Below are 17659 nucleotides of genomic sequence, written 5' to 3'. Positions count from 1 at the left end.
TGTGCCCATCCTCTGACCAATCACTATGGTTAGGCTGATTAAGGAAAGTCCCAGAATTTAGGACTTACTCCTCCAAATGGTGTGAGTCAGTTCCATATTGGGTTGCCCAAAAGATGTTAAGATGTTATGGAAAAACCCGAATGAACTTTTTGACCAACCCAATACTTGTGAGAAAAATCTCATTACTTTCCTAAGTCTGATGAAATTGGGATCTGATCCCCCTTACCAGGGGCGCAGGCTTTGGCCACTCAGAAGCTTGTTTCCCCAGGTAGTTCCCACAAGCTTCTCCCAGATAGCCTGGTTCCATCCCCTTATGGCCCCAGGAGTAGACAATATCTCTTACCTTTGCTGCCAAATCTTCCCTTCCTGGCCCCACCCCAGGCTCTTGGAGCTGAGTTGTGCACATGACCAAGGCTGGCCATGGTGACTGCTTCAGTAATGAGCATGTGACTTAAGCTGAGCCAGAGACGAAATGTATTGTATGATTTCCTATTCAACAAGAGGAAATCTCCACTAGGCTGGTGAGATGGAAGCCTGGCCTATGATGCACCATCTTTGCCAGCAGATGGTGAGAGCCCACCTAAGAATTAAGCCCCCACAAAGGAAAGCAGAGTCAAGAGACAGAGACAGATCCCCAACAACCTGCCTGAGCCCCTGGATCCAGCTGTGCCTGAAGCTGTTGCACTCCTGACCTTCCAGTGACACAAAACAATACATTTTGCTTCAATGTAAGCTAATTTCAGTGGGATTCTGTTATTTGCAGCTAGATGAATCCTGACTAATGCACTAGACTTCCAAGAAACCAAGGCCCGTTGATTCTCCACTGGCCCAAGACAAACACAGCCCTTCAGAATGCAAAGTTGGTCCTTGAGAGGGATGGAGGGAGGGAAAATATCTCTCATTCTTTTGTGATGACTCAGTAGCTAAAAGAAGCCCTGGTTCATTTCTCAAGCAGGTTATCCTGGCTAACAAACATTACTCATTCCAGCCCCAACGAACCCTGAGGTTGGTGTGGCCCCAGAGAACTTGCTATACTCTAAGCCTCCACAGATTTTCCACATTCATGTGAAAAGCCTGTCTGTGTCATTGCTCCTTTCTCCTCCAGCTCAGAGTCCTGGGAGCTGGGTTTTCTAGAGCTCCAAGAAAACACCTTACAGAATGTCCAGCCAAATCAACACCCCAAAAATGCTTACAATGCACAAGAGGCCACCGGAGATCTTGCCTCTACAGAGTACGCCCAAAGAAGTTGTTCTTGCCCCTTCTTACCGAGTGATGGGCTAGCACAGGACTTCAGAAGCGAGGAGGCAGGTCAGCAGGGGCCAGACGAGGAAACTCTGGCTGAGCCAAAGAGGCAAGACTCTTTCTGGAAGAACCTAGGGTGTATGGGAAGATTCTCAGTTGGGGAAATCAGACACGACTTCATCTTACGTTAGGTTCCCAAGAGACGGAGCCCGAGACGGGGATTTTGGTGCATGTGGCTTTTTGAGGGGGAGGTTCTCAGGAGGAGGTGGTGCCATTCCCTCTGGGCTGGAGCGGAGCGTGGGTAAGATGGATGTGAGTCACTGGCCACCAACACTCACGGCAGCTGGCACACAGCAGCCTGGTAAAGAGGATTTGGGCAGCCCCTTCCTTCCTCCTCGGGACCACACACCTGCTTTCAGGGAAGGGTTACACCTGGCAGGGATGGGGATTCACCAGTGACGGCATAGCGCAGCGGTTGAGAGCCCAGAGCCTTGGGGGCAGGCAGAGCTGGGTTCGAATCCGGGCTCTGGGACACCTCAGGCACCCATCGGGACCTGCAGAGGTGCGCAGCTCCCAGGACCAGGGCGGATGAAGCATGATCGTGTGTTAGGTGCCCCTCCATCCAGAGCCCAGCGTGTGGTGGGTGCCCCACAAGTCTCGGCTTTGTACACATCTCTGAGTGTCCCGGGCCTGAGGGCCGTGGTGGAAGTTCTGGGGTGTATGGGGAGCGCGGGGCGTCTTCCTGTGCCTTCCCAACACCTACAGACACTGACCTTCTACGTGTGCCAGGCGTTACCAGATCCCTGGCTTTTGGGGTGTCTAAACCTTCTTTGTTGGGGGTTCCTGGCTCCCCACTTTCCTTCCCACTCTTAGTCCCTCTGGGTAGAAAAGTACCCTGATTGGCATGAGAGTCAGGTCTGGAACACAAACCTGGAGGTGGGTGGGGTGATTCTAACAGAGGAGCAACGCAGTAAGAGATGAAGGAAGTCTGGTCTTAGCCTTAACCAGAATTGCTTCAAATTCTCCAATGACCCCTAAGACCCGGAGGACAAGTCCCAGCCCCTCATAGGCCATGCTCAAGGGGGAGGTCTCTTGGGCCTCGGTGCTCACCATGGCCCCCTCCTGTACCTTGGCTGCTCAAAATACCTCTCCCATTGTTCCACATGCTCCTGTCCCTGGGCCTTTGCATGTGCTGTTCTCTCTGCCTGGAATGCCTTCCCCTCCTTCTCCAGGGCTACTTGTCCTTCTGCTCTGGCCTCAGGCCTCCCCTGACTCCAGGAAGCCTTCCCTGACCCCGGCTCCTGTGGGTGGGCCCCTCCTTCCCGTTCCCTTCCCACCTCCCCACCCTGTGCCATCTCCCTCCTTGTTCACTTGCCTCCCCAACAAGACAGAGCAGCCCAGAAGGTAGCTGTCAGCCTTGGCTGACTTGGTGTTGGCTGTGCCAGATACAGTGTAGGTGCTCAGGAAATAGATGTGGCATGAATGAATGAAAGCCAGTGAGTGGGGTGGGCGGCCCCCCTTGGCCAGTGACGTCAGGTGCCGCCACAAATTATATCCACTTATGTTGCACCAAGCAACACGCTAAGCCAGTGACACTGTCCTCTAAGCTGGCTTTGACCATGGTTTGTGACAGCCAAACATTCCCAGATATACTTATGTATAATATACACCCTCCCCACCTAATTAAAATTGGCCATTGCTTTGGATGCATGGATGACAGGTACCATCCCACGAGTAGAAACAGCCATGATAATAACAATCATTGCTGCTCTGGATGTACCCAGCTCGGCTAAGCATCATCTGAGTTTTTATTATTATTTTCCCTGTTTTACATTTGTGGAAGCTGAGGCCCAACATGGTTAAAGTTACCTGCCCACAGCAGGTGGTGGAATAGGGATTAAACAGAAAACAAATGACCAGGCTACAGTTAACTGTGCACTGCATGGGGCGGTGGTGTATCAGTTTCCCGGGGCTGCTGCAACAAATTACCACCAACCTGGCTTAAAACAACAGAAATGTATTCTCTCACAGTTCTGGAAGCCAAAAGTTTGGAATCAAGGTGTTACTGGGGTTATGCTCCATCTGGAGGCTTTAGGGGTGAATTCTTCTTGCCTCTTCCAGCTTCCAGGGCTCCAGGCACTCCTCGGCATTCGGCATCATCACTCCCATCTCTGCCTCCATCTTCACATGGCCTTCCCCTCTGCGTCTCTGTCCCTCAAATTCCACCCCCCCGCCACCATCTCCTTTCTCTTATAAAGACACCAGTCACTGGATTTAGGGCCCATCCTAAATCCAGGATGATCTCATCTCAAGATCCCTAATTTGATGACATTTGCAAAGACCCTATTTCCAAATAAGGTCCTATTTACAGGTACCGGCGTTAGGATGCGGACATATCTTTTAGGGGGTTACTATCACTGCACTACAGGTGAGCAGGAACAAGCCATAAGCTGCCCCGCCTCCACGGGGCTGAGAAAGATGAGGAGGGGGGCTTGCCCAGGGAGAGGAGGAGACGGGCAGGCACAGAGATCAGCAGGGACAGAGAGGCCACCAGGCTTCATTCACCACTGGAAACCCCATTTACAGAGGAGGAAGCGGCCAGGGAGGCTGCGAGGCCACACAGGTCCCACTCAGGACAAATAGCTGTCTCTGACCCTGTGATCCCTGGAGCCTCTCTGGACCCTCTGGGCCAGCATCCTGGCGCATGGGGTCCCTTGGACGGGTCTGGGGGAGGCCTCGCTAAGCCAGACCAGGCTGCTGGCCGGAATCCAGGTCCAAGGCAGACGCCGCCCAGGCCCTGCTTTTGGTTCTGCAAATACCACCGGCCCTGCTCCCTCGAGGACGGAGAGTCCGGCCCCTGTCCGCATGACCATGCTGTGCCCTCAGCCCCCACCAGCGGTCGGAGTTTTCCATGCGCCTCCCCGACCCCCAAAAGGCTGAATGCCTAGAATTCTGCAGGAATTCCCACAGTGGCCCCCACCCCCTCTGGGTCCCCAGTGAAGGAAACAAACGCCCTTTGCGGCCTGGGGCCGTGGATGGGGGAGGCCCAGGGCAGTCACTGGGGCTGTCATTCCTGGAGGTTTGCTCTTAGACAGGAAAGGATGGCGTCAAAATGGGCCCTATAGATGTTTGCTATGATTATGATATAAACACACAGGTATGTATGAGGCTACGTACCTACACGTAGAGACACACGTAGAGAGACATATGTAACCCCGAATAAAAACTCACATGCAAATAGATACACAGATACATGGGTACCTACGTGCACACACACACAGAGGCACTCACACACACACAAGTACACAGATACACACAATATAAAAGTGGATGCATGTACGCCACACGCAGGCATGCAAAGTGATGCTCACACACGTACCCACATACGTGCACACAGACACCAACCCACACAGGGGGACCATCCCAGCCAGCCCTGCATCTGTCCCACTTCCTTTTCAGTAATTCCCCTCCCCCAGCCCCACCACTCCATTGCCCAGCTGTGTATAAGACACATCTGGCCGTGACCACAGGCACCAGAGTCTTTCCTTGACTCTTGAGAGGCGCCTGTGTCATCTCTCAGGTTATAACATGCTGTCACACACAGGCTGGTTTCTGTCTGTCTGACTAGACACCCCACTGCTGGGCCCAGAGTCTGGTTTCAGGACTCTCAGCTGCACAGCCTGGGACCCTTCTCCCCGCCATCTCCCTGCATCCCCCTCTGCTGGGCCCCATTTCCCAAAGTGGGAAACGAAGCCCAGGTCCCAGCAGCCTCTAACCCCACTCCTCTCCCCACTCCTCTCTCTGTCTCACACACACACACACAGGGAAAACAGATCACAAACCCAAACTGCAGTAGCTCCCTCCCACCTCCCTCATCCAGATTAAGGATCAGTGTCACCAGGGTGACACCTTTTGCCATCAGTGCCCAACCTCTGACCCTGTAGATTGAAACCTTTTGTCTGTGGGACCACAAAGGGCATTTCTGACCCAGGACTCCAGGCTTTTTACTCTCCCAAGGCCTGTGCTGTGGGCCAGCCCCCAGCATTGCCACACTGGGAAGAGTGGATTCGGGGCAGCAGCGCAAAGACCCTGGGTGTTTCTGGGAGAGGAAGCAGGAGGGCAGGGAAGAGCTAGACAGTGAGGCCATCCAGGCGGGTTCCCCGTCCTCCCTGAGCCTCAATGTGCTCATCTGTAAAGGGGGTAAGAACAGCACCATCTGCACGGGGCGTTGCTTGGGGCTGCCCAGGCTGCGCCCCTCCCCATGCTTGAAGAAATGTCCACCTTCACGGGTCTCAGTGGGAGAAAGCCCTGCTTCCCACTGGGGACCCTGAGGATGGCAGCCTGGCGTTTTGTCAGCCTCCTGGCAGCTAGGATGCGGGGACGTGCCCCTGGCTGGGGCGACCAGTACACAGGTCCCAGAGTGGCACTAGTCCCACTAAGAAATAGGGATGGGAGCTCCACCACAGGGACAGGGTGGCAGGAACACCCACCCCTGGGGCCAGGCCTGCAGCCGTGGGGCAGAACCCCATCTGAAGTTTCCAGGCGTGAGTTTGCTGCCCACTTTCTAGACCGTAGTCAGCACTGGGGCTGAGTTCTCCAGTTTTCTTCCTTTTCCAAGAGATTCCTTTCAGCTTATATCAGCCGGGTCTGTTTCTGTTGCTGGCTGCCGGGTCCAAGGCTCATCACAGCCCCCTAAGACTGCTGTGGGGAGTGAGTAAAACAATCCACTGGAGGACTCAGCTCCGTCACCTGCTAGCCGGGCACCTCAGCACATCACACTCCCTCTCTGGGCCTCAGTCTCCTCAGCTGTAAGATGGGCTGATAATAGTTCTCCACCCCATGTGACATAATAAGAAAGAGATATTTCGTTTCTGCCCCCAGCTCCTGACACAGAGCTCCTAAAACCCTCGTAATCTCCTGAGTGATAGGAGAATGTTTTGTTCTAATGAGGTGGCTCTTGGCGGGCACCCGGGGTGAGGGCTGGTCACCAAAAAGGCCAAACCATGATTAGAAGCTTGGAGCTTTCAGCCTCACCCCCATCCTCAGAGAAGGGAGAAGGGCTGGAGATTGAGTTAATGATCCATCATGCCTACATGATGAAGCCGCGATAAAAATCCCCGAAGTATGGGGCTCGGAGAGCTTCTGGGCTGAACACATCCATGTGCTGGGAGGGTGGTGAACCCCATCTCCATGGGGACAGAAGGTCCTGTGCTCAGGACCCTTCCAGACCTTACCCTGTGTATCTCTTTATCTGGCTGTTCATCTGTATCCTTTATCATATCCTTTCTGATAGGCTGGTAAATGCAAGTGTTCCTGAGTTTTGGGAGCCATTCCACCAAATTATCAAATGTGGGCGGGGGTTGTGAGAACCTCTGACTTTGTGGGCAAGTCAGACAGAAGTAGGGGCGCTCTGGCGAGCTCCTGTGGCTGGCATCTGAAGTGCGGGCAGTCTGCGGGGCCGAGCCCTAACCTGTGGTCTGATACCCAACTCCAGGTAGGTAGTGTCAGAATTGAATTGAATTATATGATACCCGGTTGGTGTCTGGAGAATTGGTTGGTGTGGAGGAAAACCCCACATATTTGGTGTCAGAAGTGCTGTGAGTAGACAGCTTTCTTTTATCCTCATGGGGATGGTGTGAGCATTAAATGAGATAATGCAGGAAGAATTTGCCATGGGTAGCATTTGCCTTAACATGGTAACAGCAATGATTTATTTGGTTTTTATGAAATAAGGACCGAGTAGGGGTCCTCAAATTCAGAGAATCTGTAGATCTGGATAGGAAAAAAATTACGTTTTTGTTTTCACTAGCCTGTAACTGAAATTTAGTGTCTAACTTCAATTCCTGAGGTAGCAACATCCATGGACCTGTGACTTTGTCACCAACAAGAATCGCAAGTATTTTTATATCCTATGACTGTCATATATATGACATAGCTGGCTTCTTTTGTAATCTGTGGGGGGTTTTTTTGCATTGAAAAAGACTATTCTGAATATTAAACTTAGTTATTAAAATACATGCCAAAAAATACATGCCAAACTGTTTAAAGGGACGGGTACTGATGTTAGCAACTTATTTTGAAATTTATCAAAAAATAAAATAAAATGGCTAGACAGAGTTATAGATGGATGGAGAGATAAAGAGATGGAGGAATGGAGAGATAGAGGGATGGATGCATGGATGGAAAAAGGGATAGAGAGAGGGGTAGAGGGATGGATGGAGAGAGGGGTGAAGGGACGAAGGGATGGATGGATGAATAGATGAGTAGAGGGATGGATGGATGGATGGATGAATAGATGAGTAGAGGGATGGAGGGATGAGGGATGGATGGATGGACAGATATAACAACATGCTATCTGGGCATTCACTGCTCAAGTCTTTCAACTTTTCTGTATGTTTGAACATTTTCACAATAAAATGTTGGGGGAAGATTTCTAAGAGAAAAGGATGAAACCGAGAAAGAAAAAGACATTCAAAGCCTGAAGAAAGAAAGAAGACTCATCTTAAAGATCATCCTTATCATTGAGTCCTTATCAAAGTCAGAGTATACAGAGAAGAAAATGAACAAAAGAAGCACCAAAAGCAGACACATAATGCAGGACTTAAGTAACTGTAACATTAAGGGGGGAAAATTAAGTTTTCCCTATAAAGAAAGTTCAATGTCTAGGCTGTATTGTCCATGTGATGCCCAGTGGCCACCTGTGGTCACTGAGCAGTTGAAATACAACTGGTCAGATCTGAGATGTGCTGTAAAATATACACCGGATTTTGAAGACTTAGTACCAAAAAAAGAGAATGGAAAATAGCTCTGGAATATTTTAAAATATTGATTACATGTTGAAATGTTAATATTTTGGATATATCAGATTAAATAAAATATATTGTTAAAATTAATTTCCCATGCTTCTTTTTTTTTTTAATGCAGCTATAAGAAAATTAAGATGACATATGTGGCTAAATTAGTTATATTTCTACTGGGTAAGACTGGTTTAAAGTGTCTACTGTGAAAATTCTGAGTTTACCAAGCTGCATGCATTTCTCTTATGCTGCTAGAATTATTCTTCTTCTTTCAATGGTTGACCAGACATGGATACGCCAAGGGAATGATTGTTGCCCTTTGCTTACCTTTGGGGGAGTACCTGCTTTTTCCATTTTTCTTGTGGTCTGTACCTCTGTGACATACGATGTCAAACTAGTGTTTAAGATATTTGGAAATAAAATAAAATCCTTACAAAATAAAAATATTTTTTAGGACTTCCCTGCTGGCACAGTGGTTAAGAATCTGCCTGCCAACGCAGGGGACACAGGTTCGAGCTCTGGTCTGGGAAGATCCCACATGCCGCGGAGCAACTAAGCCTGTGTGCCACAACTACTGAGCCTGCACTCTAGAGCCCGCGAGCCACAACTACTGAGCCTGCGTGCCACAACTACTGAAGCCCGTGCACCTAGAGCCCATGCTCTGCATCAAGAGAAGCAACTGCAATGAGAAGGCCGTGCACTGCAAAGAAGGGTAGTCCCTGCTCGCTGCAACTAGAGAAAGCCTGCGTGCAGCAACAAAGACCCAACGCAGCCAAAAATAAAAATAAATAAATAAATAAAAAGAAAAATTTAAAAATATGTATTTTTTAGAAGAAATATCCAGTCTTAAATCAACAGAAATAAATTCAGGTACATCTTTCAGAACAAAACAAAGCATGTTTTTGGAAGGGGTGCCTGGACCCCAGAAGGGTCCTCAGTGAATCAGGATGTCCGAGCTGGGTCCCCTGCCCTCCAGCCCTTTGAGAATCATGTGGTTTCTGACCAGGATCTTCCTGTTTTCAGATGATTCTGCCACAAACAGATGGTCATCACAAAAACATGAGGCACCATGTGACAGTCGCCTGGCCCTTCTTGTGGGCAGTGGCCCCTGCCCTGACTGGGGCAGGCACAAGGTTTAGTCCCTCTGGGCCCTGCTCCAGAGTAAGGAGACCTCGGGAGGAATCTGGCCAAAGTGACAGTGGCTCCATCCTCTGGCCAGAGAGTGGCATGGAGCTAAGTCAGGGTCTCAGCACCCTGGATATTTACCCCAAAGGCAGCTTGGGAGGGGGGATACCTGGGCTCTGGGAGGTGGGGCCAGGCAGGGCCAGCTGTCACTATCATCAGCAACTTATTGCGAGGCATTTCCTGGACTGGGGCTCCTCTTGTACTGCTCACCTCTCCAGGCCTGAGCCTTTCTCTTCCTTATTAACATATTGTAATCGTGTTCCAGGAGCTGTCACCACACAAACATCATCTCATTTCATCCCTACTCATCCTTGAAGAAGGAGCTATCATCACACTTCCTAATTCACTGATAAGAAAGCTGAAGCACAGAGAGGTTAAGTGACTGGTTGAAAGTCACACAGCTCAGGACCCACAGTCTTGACAACCACTCTGTACTGCCTCTTCGCAGAAGGGTCAGAAACCCAGGTACTCCATTCCAATAAACAAATTCCTACTGCTCACCAGCACCTCTACCCAGGAGAGCTGCTCCTCCCCCAGATGCCCCACATCCTCAGGGCATCACTACCCACCAGTCACCCAGCCAGACACTCAAGCCTGACAACGCTTCCTCCACAGTCATAAGTGTCTCTGGCGTCAGGCCCTTTCTCTCCAACCCTTCCCCTCACTATCAACTGTGTGACCTGGGGCAAGTCACTTGACTTCTCTGTGCCTCAGTTTCCCCATCTGTAAAATGGGGATAATGATAGGTCTATTTCATAGAATCATCATGAGGTCAAAGTGATTTTTTTTATTTGTTATTTGTTTGTTTATTCTGGCTGCATCGCATGGCTTGTGGGATCTCAGTTACCCAACAGGGGATTGAACCCGGGCTACGGGTGAAAGCCCAGAATCCTAATCACTAGGCCACCAGGCAACTCCCACAGTGATTTTTAAATTAAGAAACACACACATGCACATAACACTGTAAATCAACTGTACCCCAATAAAAGTTAAAAAAAACAAACCAAACAAAAAACCCCCACATTGTAAAGCCAACTATACCCCAATAAAAGTTAAACACACACACACACACAGACACACACACATATATACATAGGGGCTTATCATGACACCTGGCACACAGTAAGAGCTCAACACTATTTAACTGTCATCTGCATCCAGAGCTCGGCACAGCGGATGGGACCCAGAGACCGCACAGCAGATGTCCGGGAGGCCACAGATGGTTTCCTGGGAAATGCAATCATGTCCCTCCCCAGCCAGGGGTCCTGTGGTGCTGTCCCCATGAGCCCGAGCATGAAGCATGAACTCCTCAGGCTGTCTCATGAGTCCCAGCTGATGTCACCTACCCTCTCCTCCCCACAGAGCTCCCTCCAGTGAGCTGCTGCTCCCCTGTCCTTCTCCCCCCTCCCACCCCCGATGCCCTGCACAGCCGGCTCCTTCTCACGCTTCAGGGCTCGGCCCACATCCGTGTCTCTCTGCCCCAGGTCACAGCACATGGCTTTTCTCCCTCTGGGCCCCACAATTTGTCAGTTTGGACCTGCTTGTCTGTTGACTGTCCCCCAACTGGAATGTTGTGCTGTAAGGGGCCGGACCTCGTCAGGTGCTCACAGCTGGATCCCTCCAGCAGGCACACCTGGCAGGTGTGTCAACAAGTGTTTGTGGAATGACCAAATGCTGGAATCAGTGAAGGAACAAATGGGGTCTGGTCCCAACGCTCATTTTGCAGCCTGGGAAGCCAAAGCGGAGATGAGGTGACGTCACAGGTCACATACACGGTGGGTGGCAGAACCAGACTGAGGTTATTATTACGAAATATTTCATAAGGACAAGGGGGCACATGCCATGCAGACAGAGCTCTGGATGGCTTCCTCTTTGATTTGCCACCAGCCCTGGTGACACAGGCAGCTGAAGGCTCCATGAATCACTGCCCTTCATCCCAATCACAGTCACCCCTGTGCCAGTGGAGGGACTGGCTGCGAGGTCTTTTCATTTGATGCTGGGATGGGGGCTCAGGATCCCCCCTCTGGCAGGTCACAAGAACACCCCATGGGATGGGAAATCACGTCTTAACATCTGAGTCACAGCCACGGTGTAGAATGGCATCGCCGGTAAGCATGACTCCATGACATCCATTCCAAACTCATCCCAGCCTGTTTCTCCCCTCCACACAGCTCGGCTGTATTCAAGTCGGCTCACTGGCAAGATGCTGCCACGGAGGAAGGAAGCAAGCCCAGAGAGGACAGAGCTGGTTTGGGGTGGGCAACCTGGACCCTTGTCCCTTGTGGAGGGAGAGAACCAGGTCATGATACCCAGAAGAGCCAGGCCCACTAGGTGCCTATAGTGCTGAGTCCTCACCTCCACCCTCATGAAATGGGCAGAACTGTTTTATCTCCACAGATGCAGAAACAGGGCTCAGAGAGGTTGAGGGCTTTGCCCAGGGTCACACAGCTGGCCAGAATTACCTCGGGGCTGGAACTCCAGAGCCTTACACACAGCGTTCCAGCCGATCGCAATCCACACTCCACCACGTGCCAAGTGTTTAGAACACATCACTGCCTTTAGTTTTTTTTACAACAAACCTATGAGCCACGTGCTATTGTTAGCCCTGTTTTACAGAGGAGGAAACTGAGGCTTGGATAAGGGAGGCCATTTGCCCAGAGTCCACAGTCGGGGGCTGACAGGGGTGGGATTCGAACCCAGTGCATCTCCAGGGCGCATGAGCTTCCCTCTGCACCCGACCTCCTCCTTCATCATCGACTCTTGGCTTCCGCACAGTTGGTCAGGAGCAGGACGGCTGACCCACACTGTGACCTCTGGGCCAAGGACACGGGTCTGCAACCACCTTCCTGCCCCAGGACTGCTTTCCCAGGCCTCCGGCTCTCCTAGCATTTGTGTAACTGGTCATTTTATTCACTTGTATGGCCTCCTGCCTTGGCCCTGCCTGATCCCCCATCCCCAGGAGCCACTTTGAAAGAGTAAATGGAGCTGGAATGAGGGACTGACGCTGACGGATGGACAGACAGCCAGACAGCCTGGAGGCAGATGAGGACACAGCCGAGGGACCCAGACAGCTATGGTGAGTGTGAGAAAGCAGGTGACATACACGTGAAATGCCGGCGACAGATGTGAGCGAGGCAGATAAAGGAGCCTGGGTCACTGCAGAGCAGAGCAGAAGTAAAAATGCGATTTATCACCAGCTGGACACGGCCCCTGGAGGCTAAGTGTGTGACTTTTAAAGAAATACCCTGAAAAATGGGTCTGGCTCAGCCAAGAGCCTTGGAATCCTTTTTTTTTCCCTAATAGCTGAGATATAGTTCACATACCATACAGTTCACCCATTGAGTGTACATTTCAATGATTTTTAGTATATTCAGAGTTGTGCAACCATCACACAGTCCAGTTTAGAACATTTTCATCACCTCAGAAAGAAATCCCATACCTTTTATTATCACCTCCCTGTTCCTTGTGCCCACTCCCCATAACCTTAAGCACCCGCTAATCTTTTTGTCTCTATAGATTTGCCTATTCTGGACATCTCCTATGAGTGGAATCATGTACTTTGGGGCCTTTTGTGTCTTTAGCATAATGTTGTCAAGGTTCACCCATGTTGTAGCACGTAGGAGTACTTCATTTCTTGGGGAGGGATAAATTAGGATTAACAGATACACACTACTATATATAAAATAGATAACCAACAAGGACCTACTGTATAGCACAGGGAATTCTATTCAATATTTTGTAATAACCTAAAATGGAAAAGAATCTGAAGAATATAGATATATATAAGTATAACTGGATATATATAGAATATAGAATATATATAGGTCACTTTGCTGTATACCTAAAACTAACACAAAATTGTAAATCAACTATACTTCAATAAAAAAATAAAAATAAAATACTTCATTTCTTTTCATTGACCAGTAACATTTCGTGGTACAGATACACCACATTTTGTTTATCTACTCATCCGACTGACTGACAGGGTTGTTCCTTTTGGTATTACGAATAATGCCGCTACGAACCTCTCTGTACAAATTTCTGTGTGTTTCTACTTCTCTTGGGTCCACACCTAGGAGTGGAAGTGCTGGTCATATGGGAAAGAACCTTGGAATCTTCTTCCAGATTTAGAGATCCTCCATAAACACATAGGCAAGAAATTCTACAAATAATCCCAGCACATCTTATGCAGGCTTCCTGCATGCCAGGTCCTGTTCTATATTCACTTGTAGAATCTTCACAGCAATATACTGATGAGACACTAGCATTATCTCAATGGTACAGACAAAGAAACGGAGGCACAACTCTGCCTGGCTCCTGAGAACCTGCTCTTAACACTAGACCAGAACAAGGTTTGTGATGGGTGAGAACAAGACCAAGGGCACCCGTGAGTCACACCCCAAGGACCTGAAGCAGTGGCTTCCCCTCCCTTCCTGGTGTGACCCCAAGGGACAAGCATCTCCCCCGGGGAGGAGCCCACTGAGGGCCCCCAGGCCTAGCCACACCCCTCCATCCTGGCTGAGATTTTTCAAAGGAGGGGAGGGGGTGGGCTGGGGGAGATCTTTCCTCTGCCATCAGCGAATCTGACCACTTCCCTCTCCCCTCTCCCCCACGTCAGGACAATGGTCAAAAACTCGGTCCAAAAGCATTTAGTGAGCACTTACTACATGCCAGGCACTGCGCTGTGCACAGAAGATCCTGCCAGGAGCAAAACAGACACAACCCCTGGAGCTGACACTCTAGGCGGGAGAAAGACAATACACTGCATAATAATAAATATATACGGCCCCCATAGCAGCGGGTTCCTCCTGGCAACCGATACACGCACCCCTCCTCTGTCGCAGAACAAAGGACCCCATTCCCTCCCCACAGGGGATGGGTACAGCAGTGGGGTTGGCCAGGTGCCACGTGACGCACGCACACACTTAAGCAGGGCAAAGGGGCACACATTGGGTCTGAAACAGGAAAGACATCCTCACACAAGGTGATGAGGCTGAGGGGCCTCTTTAGTTCCTGGTAAGGAAGTGTTCTAGGCCCAAGGCCATTCTATGAGACCAAGTCCAGGTTAAAAGACTGAACACTCAAGACCCCTTCCCAGCAGGAGGCAACGCAAATCAAACCCAAACATCTACAGCTGGAGGCAAACGCAGAGGTGAGCTTAGTCCAGGGTTTCTCAATATCAGCCATACTGACATCTGCGGCTGAAGAACCCTCTGCTGTGGAGGGCTGTCCCATGCACTGCAGGGTGTCAGCAGCATCTCTGCATTCTACCCACTAGATAACAGCAGCGCTCCCCACCCTGCAGCTGCAATAGCCATCCAAGTCTTCGGGGTTACAATCACCACCCCCACCAGTTGAGAACCACTGATCTAGATAAACCGTGTCCGATTACAGATGGGGAAACGGAGGCCGAGAGAGGTTAAAGAATCAGAACAGCTACCACAGACTGGGCACCTACCTGGTGTTGACCCGACGCCAAGGGCTCTAGACGTTATCATCTTGAATCTTTGGCACCATCCTAGGAGGGAGGCGTTACCACCTCCCTTTCACACATGCAGAATCTGAAGCTCAGAGAGGCCAAGGGACTTTTCCCGGGCCACACAGCAGGTGAGTGGCCATCAGAACAGGGCATCCCTGACTTGGGGCCCAAGCAGCCACCTCCAAGAGCTGAAGGTGAGGTTCATTGAGGGAGTTTTGGTAAACAGGCAACAGCTGCCGGCAAATTCTTTAATTCCATCTGTTGACACGTCTGTCATCAACTGCAAACATCTGTGGGTTTCCACCGGGGTCCGCTCGACTCCTTCCCGTCCCCGTGGTCTGTCAGGCATGCGCAGAATTACAGGTTTCCGAGCTGATGGGCCACCTTTGGCCTGTATTATCCCGGGTCTCAGTGGGCAGGTGGCCCTGGTGAATATGTAACCATGTGTCATAATAAAATCATAAGCTGTCAGAGCTGGATGCAGCCTCAGAACGTACCTGATTCAGCATCTGTGTTCTCCAGGCAGGAACTGGGGGCCGGGGGGTGAGGGGAATACCATGCTCAAGGTTACACGGGGAGCTGGGGCGGGGCCAGAAAGAGGACCAGCTGAGGTAGAATGCACATACCATACAATTCACTCTCTCACAGCGTACAGTTCAATGGCTTTTAGTATATTCCTAGAACTGTGCAACCATTCTCACAATCCATTTGAGAACATTCTCATCACCCTTCCCAAAACCATTGCCAATCACCCCACCCCACCCTCGTTTTCCTCCCCCAACTCTCCAAGCCCCTGACAACCACTAATTTCTGTCTTTATGGATTTGCCTATTCTGAATGTTTCATGTAAATGGAATCATACAGTCTCTGGTCTTTGGTGACTAGCTTCTTTCACTTCGCATAATGTTTTCAAGATTCATCCGTGTCTGTAACAGGGCTGCATTCCTCTTTAAGGATGAATAATATTCCATTGTATGGATAGACCACATTCTATGTGTCTGTTCATCCACTGATGGACATTTCCATTGTTGCCACTAGACTGTTTTCTTGGTAATAACTTCCATTGATTGAGAGCTTCCTATGTGCCAGCCTGAGCACCTGACTTGCAGACAGATCAAACAGCCCTGGAGGAGGCAAAATTTTTCCCATTTCACAGTCAGGGAAACCGAGGCTCAGAGGAGCCAAGGGACCAGCTCAAGGCTCCAAATCAGAGGTGTTCTCAGAGGCCCCAAACTGGCAGCCTGGGGGCCAACATGAAATGCACTCTGGTTTGGCCTGAAAAGCATTTCATAGTTGCTTGAATTAGCTGCAAGCATTTGAAACTTCAGGGTTTTTTGTGTTAAAAAATAAAAGGATTTCTAGCTTCTCTTGAAAAAAATAATAAAAAATCACAAGATCTAGCCACACAGGGCCTGTCTTTCCCTTTCCAGGAGTTTAGAGACAGCTACTGAGAGATGTGCTGTCCCCTCAGGACAGGACTGTCCTGGCCCACCTGCTGGGTTAGGGTGACCCACCATCCAGCTTGCCCAGGACTGTCCCAGCTTTAAAACTGAAGGTACAGGGCCCAGGAAACCCCTCAGTCCTAGGCAGGCGGGATGGCTGGTCACCCTACTGGCCTGGAAGCCCCATCGCCTGCCAACCCTGCCACCCATCACTCCCCCCAAGACCCTTACACTATAAGTCACACATCAGCTTTGGTCCAGCGTCTGGTGTTTTCAGCTATGGTTTTCTTCTACCATTTCTCCCCCTGCCCACATTCTCCAGGCCCCAACTTCTCATGCGTCCTGGGCAAAATGAGAAATATAAAGAGTCTGAATTCTTCATTAACCTGGACTAACTCCATTTCAACTCTTGTCCATTCTGAGATGGAGGCCTTCCTGCTGTTATGAACCTCCTTTCTTTTATGAAACAATAGGGGAGGGGAGATCGTTGGTGAGGTTTTTAATGTCTTCATTAAGTAAAATAAAAAGTTAGCCATCTCATGTCCAACCTCAATTTTTTTTTTTTTTTTTGTCTGTACGCGGGCCTCTCACTGCTGTGGCCTCTCCCGTTGCGGAGCACAGGCTCCGGACGCGCAGGCTCAGCGGCCATGGCTCACGGGCCCAGCCGCTCCACGGCATATGGGATCTTCCCGGACTGGGGCACGAACTCGTGTCCCCTGCATCAGCAGGCGGACTCTCAACCACTGCGCCACCAGGGAAGCCCCAACCTCAATTTTTTAAAATAAACTTTAAATTTTAGAATAGATTTAGAGAAAAATTGTGAAAGGAGCACAGAGAATTCCATATACTCATATCCAACTTCCCCTGTTATTAACACTGATACATTATTATTTACTAAGGTCTGTGCTTTATTCAGATTTCCTTAGTTTTTTTCCTAAAGTCTTTTTTCTGTTCCAGGATCCCATCCAGGACACCACATTACATGTAGGTTCCTCTGGACTGTGACAGTTTCTCAGACTTTCCTGGCTTTTGATCACCTTGACACTTTTCAGGAATATTTATCAAGTCCCTCAACTGGGATTTGTCTGATGGTTTTCTCATGATTAGAATGGGGTTGTGGGGGCTTTCCTGGTGGCACAGTGGTTAAGAATCCACCTGCCAATGCAGGGGACATGGGTTCGAGCCCTGGCCCGGGAAGATCCCACATGCCGCGGAGCAACTAAGCCCGTGTGCCACAACTACTGAGCCTGTGCTCTAGAGCCCGTGAGCCACAACTACTGAGCCCACGTGCCACAACTATTGAAGCCCGCACGCCTAGAGCCCGTGATCTGCAACAAGAGAAACCACCGCAATGAGAAGCCCACACACCACAATGAAGAGTAGCCCCCGCTCGCCACAACCAGAGAAAGCCCGTGTGCAGCAACGAAGAACCAACACAGCCAAAAATAAATAAATTAATTAATAATAAAAAAAAAAAAGAATGGGGTTGTGGGACTTCCCTGGCCGACGGACTT

The 17659-nt window shown here is 50.0% G+C and overlaps 1 protein-coding gene across 4 annotated transcripts in view; it reads right to left on the bottom strand.

The window, feature by feature from the left end:
• The window catches only part of LITAF (lipopolysaccharide induced TNF factor), a 110118-nt gene that overhangs the window by 62502 nt on the left and 29957 nt on the right, over window positions 1–17659 (bottom strand). The window contains exon 3 of one of the 4 annotated variants that reach the window (XM_022552308.3): window positions 14683–15128. The exons of 2 other annotated variants lie outside the window; for them this stretch is intronic. In XM_022552308.3, coding sequence (XP_022408016.1) covers window positions 14683–14722 — 40 coding nt within the window. In that variant the 5' untranslated portion in view covers window positions 14723–15128. Of the gene's footprint in view, window positions 1–1266; window positions 1374–14682; window positions 15129–17659 lie in introns of all 4 variants that reach the window. One more of the 4 variants, XM_022552309.2, reaches the window with a different exon arrangement.

This window comes from Delphinapterus leucas, chromosome 15 (genome assembly GCF_059928025.1).
Source record: "Delphinapterus leucas isolate spDelLeu-1000000601 "Yukka" chromosome 15, BTC_Dleu_Yukka2, whole genome shotgun sequence".
In the NCBI taxonomy this organism is placed as follows: Eukaryota; Metazoa; Chordata; class Mammalia; order Artiodactyla; family Monodontidae; genus Delphinapterus; species Delphinapterus leucas.
The sequence above is the reverse complement of the archived record's forward strand: the minus strand, read 5'-3'. Positions and strand labels throughout refer to the sequence as shown.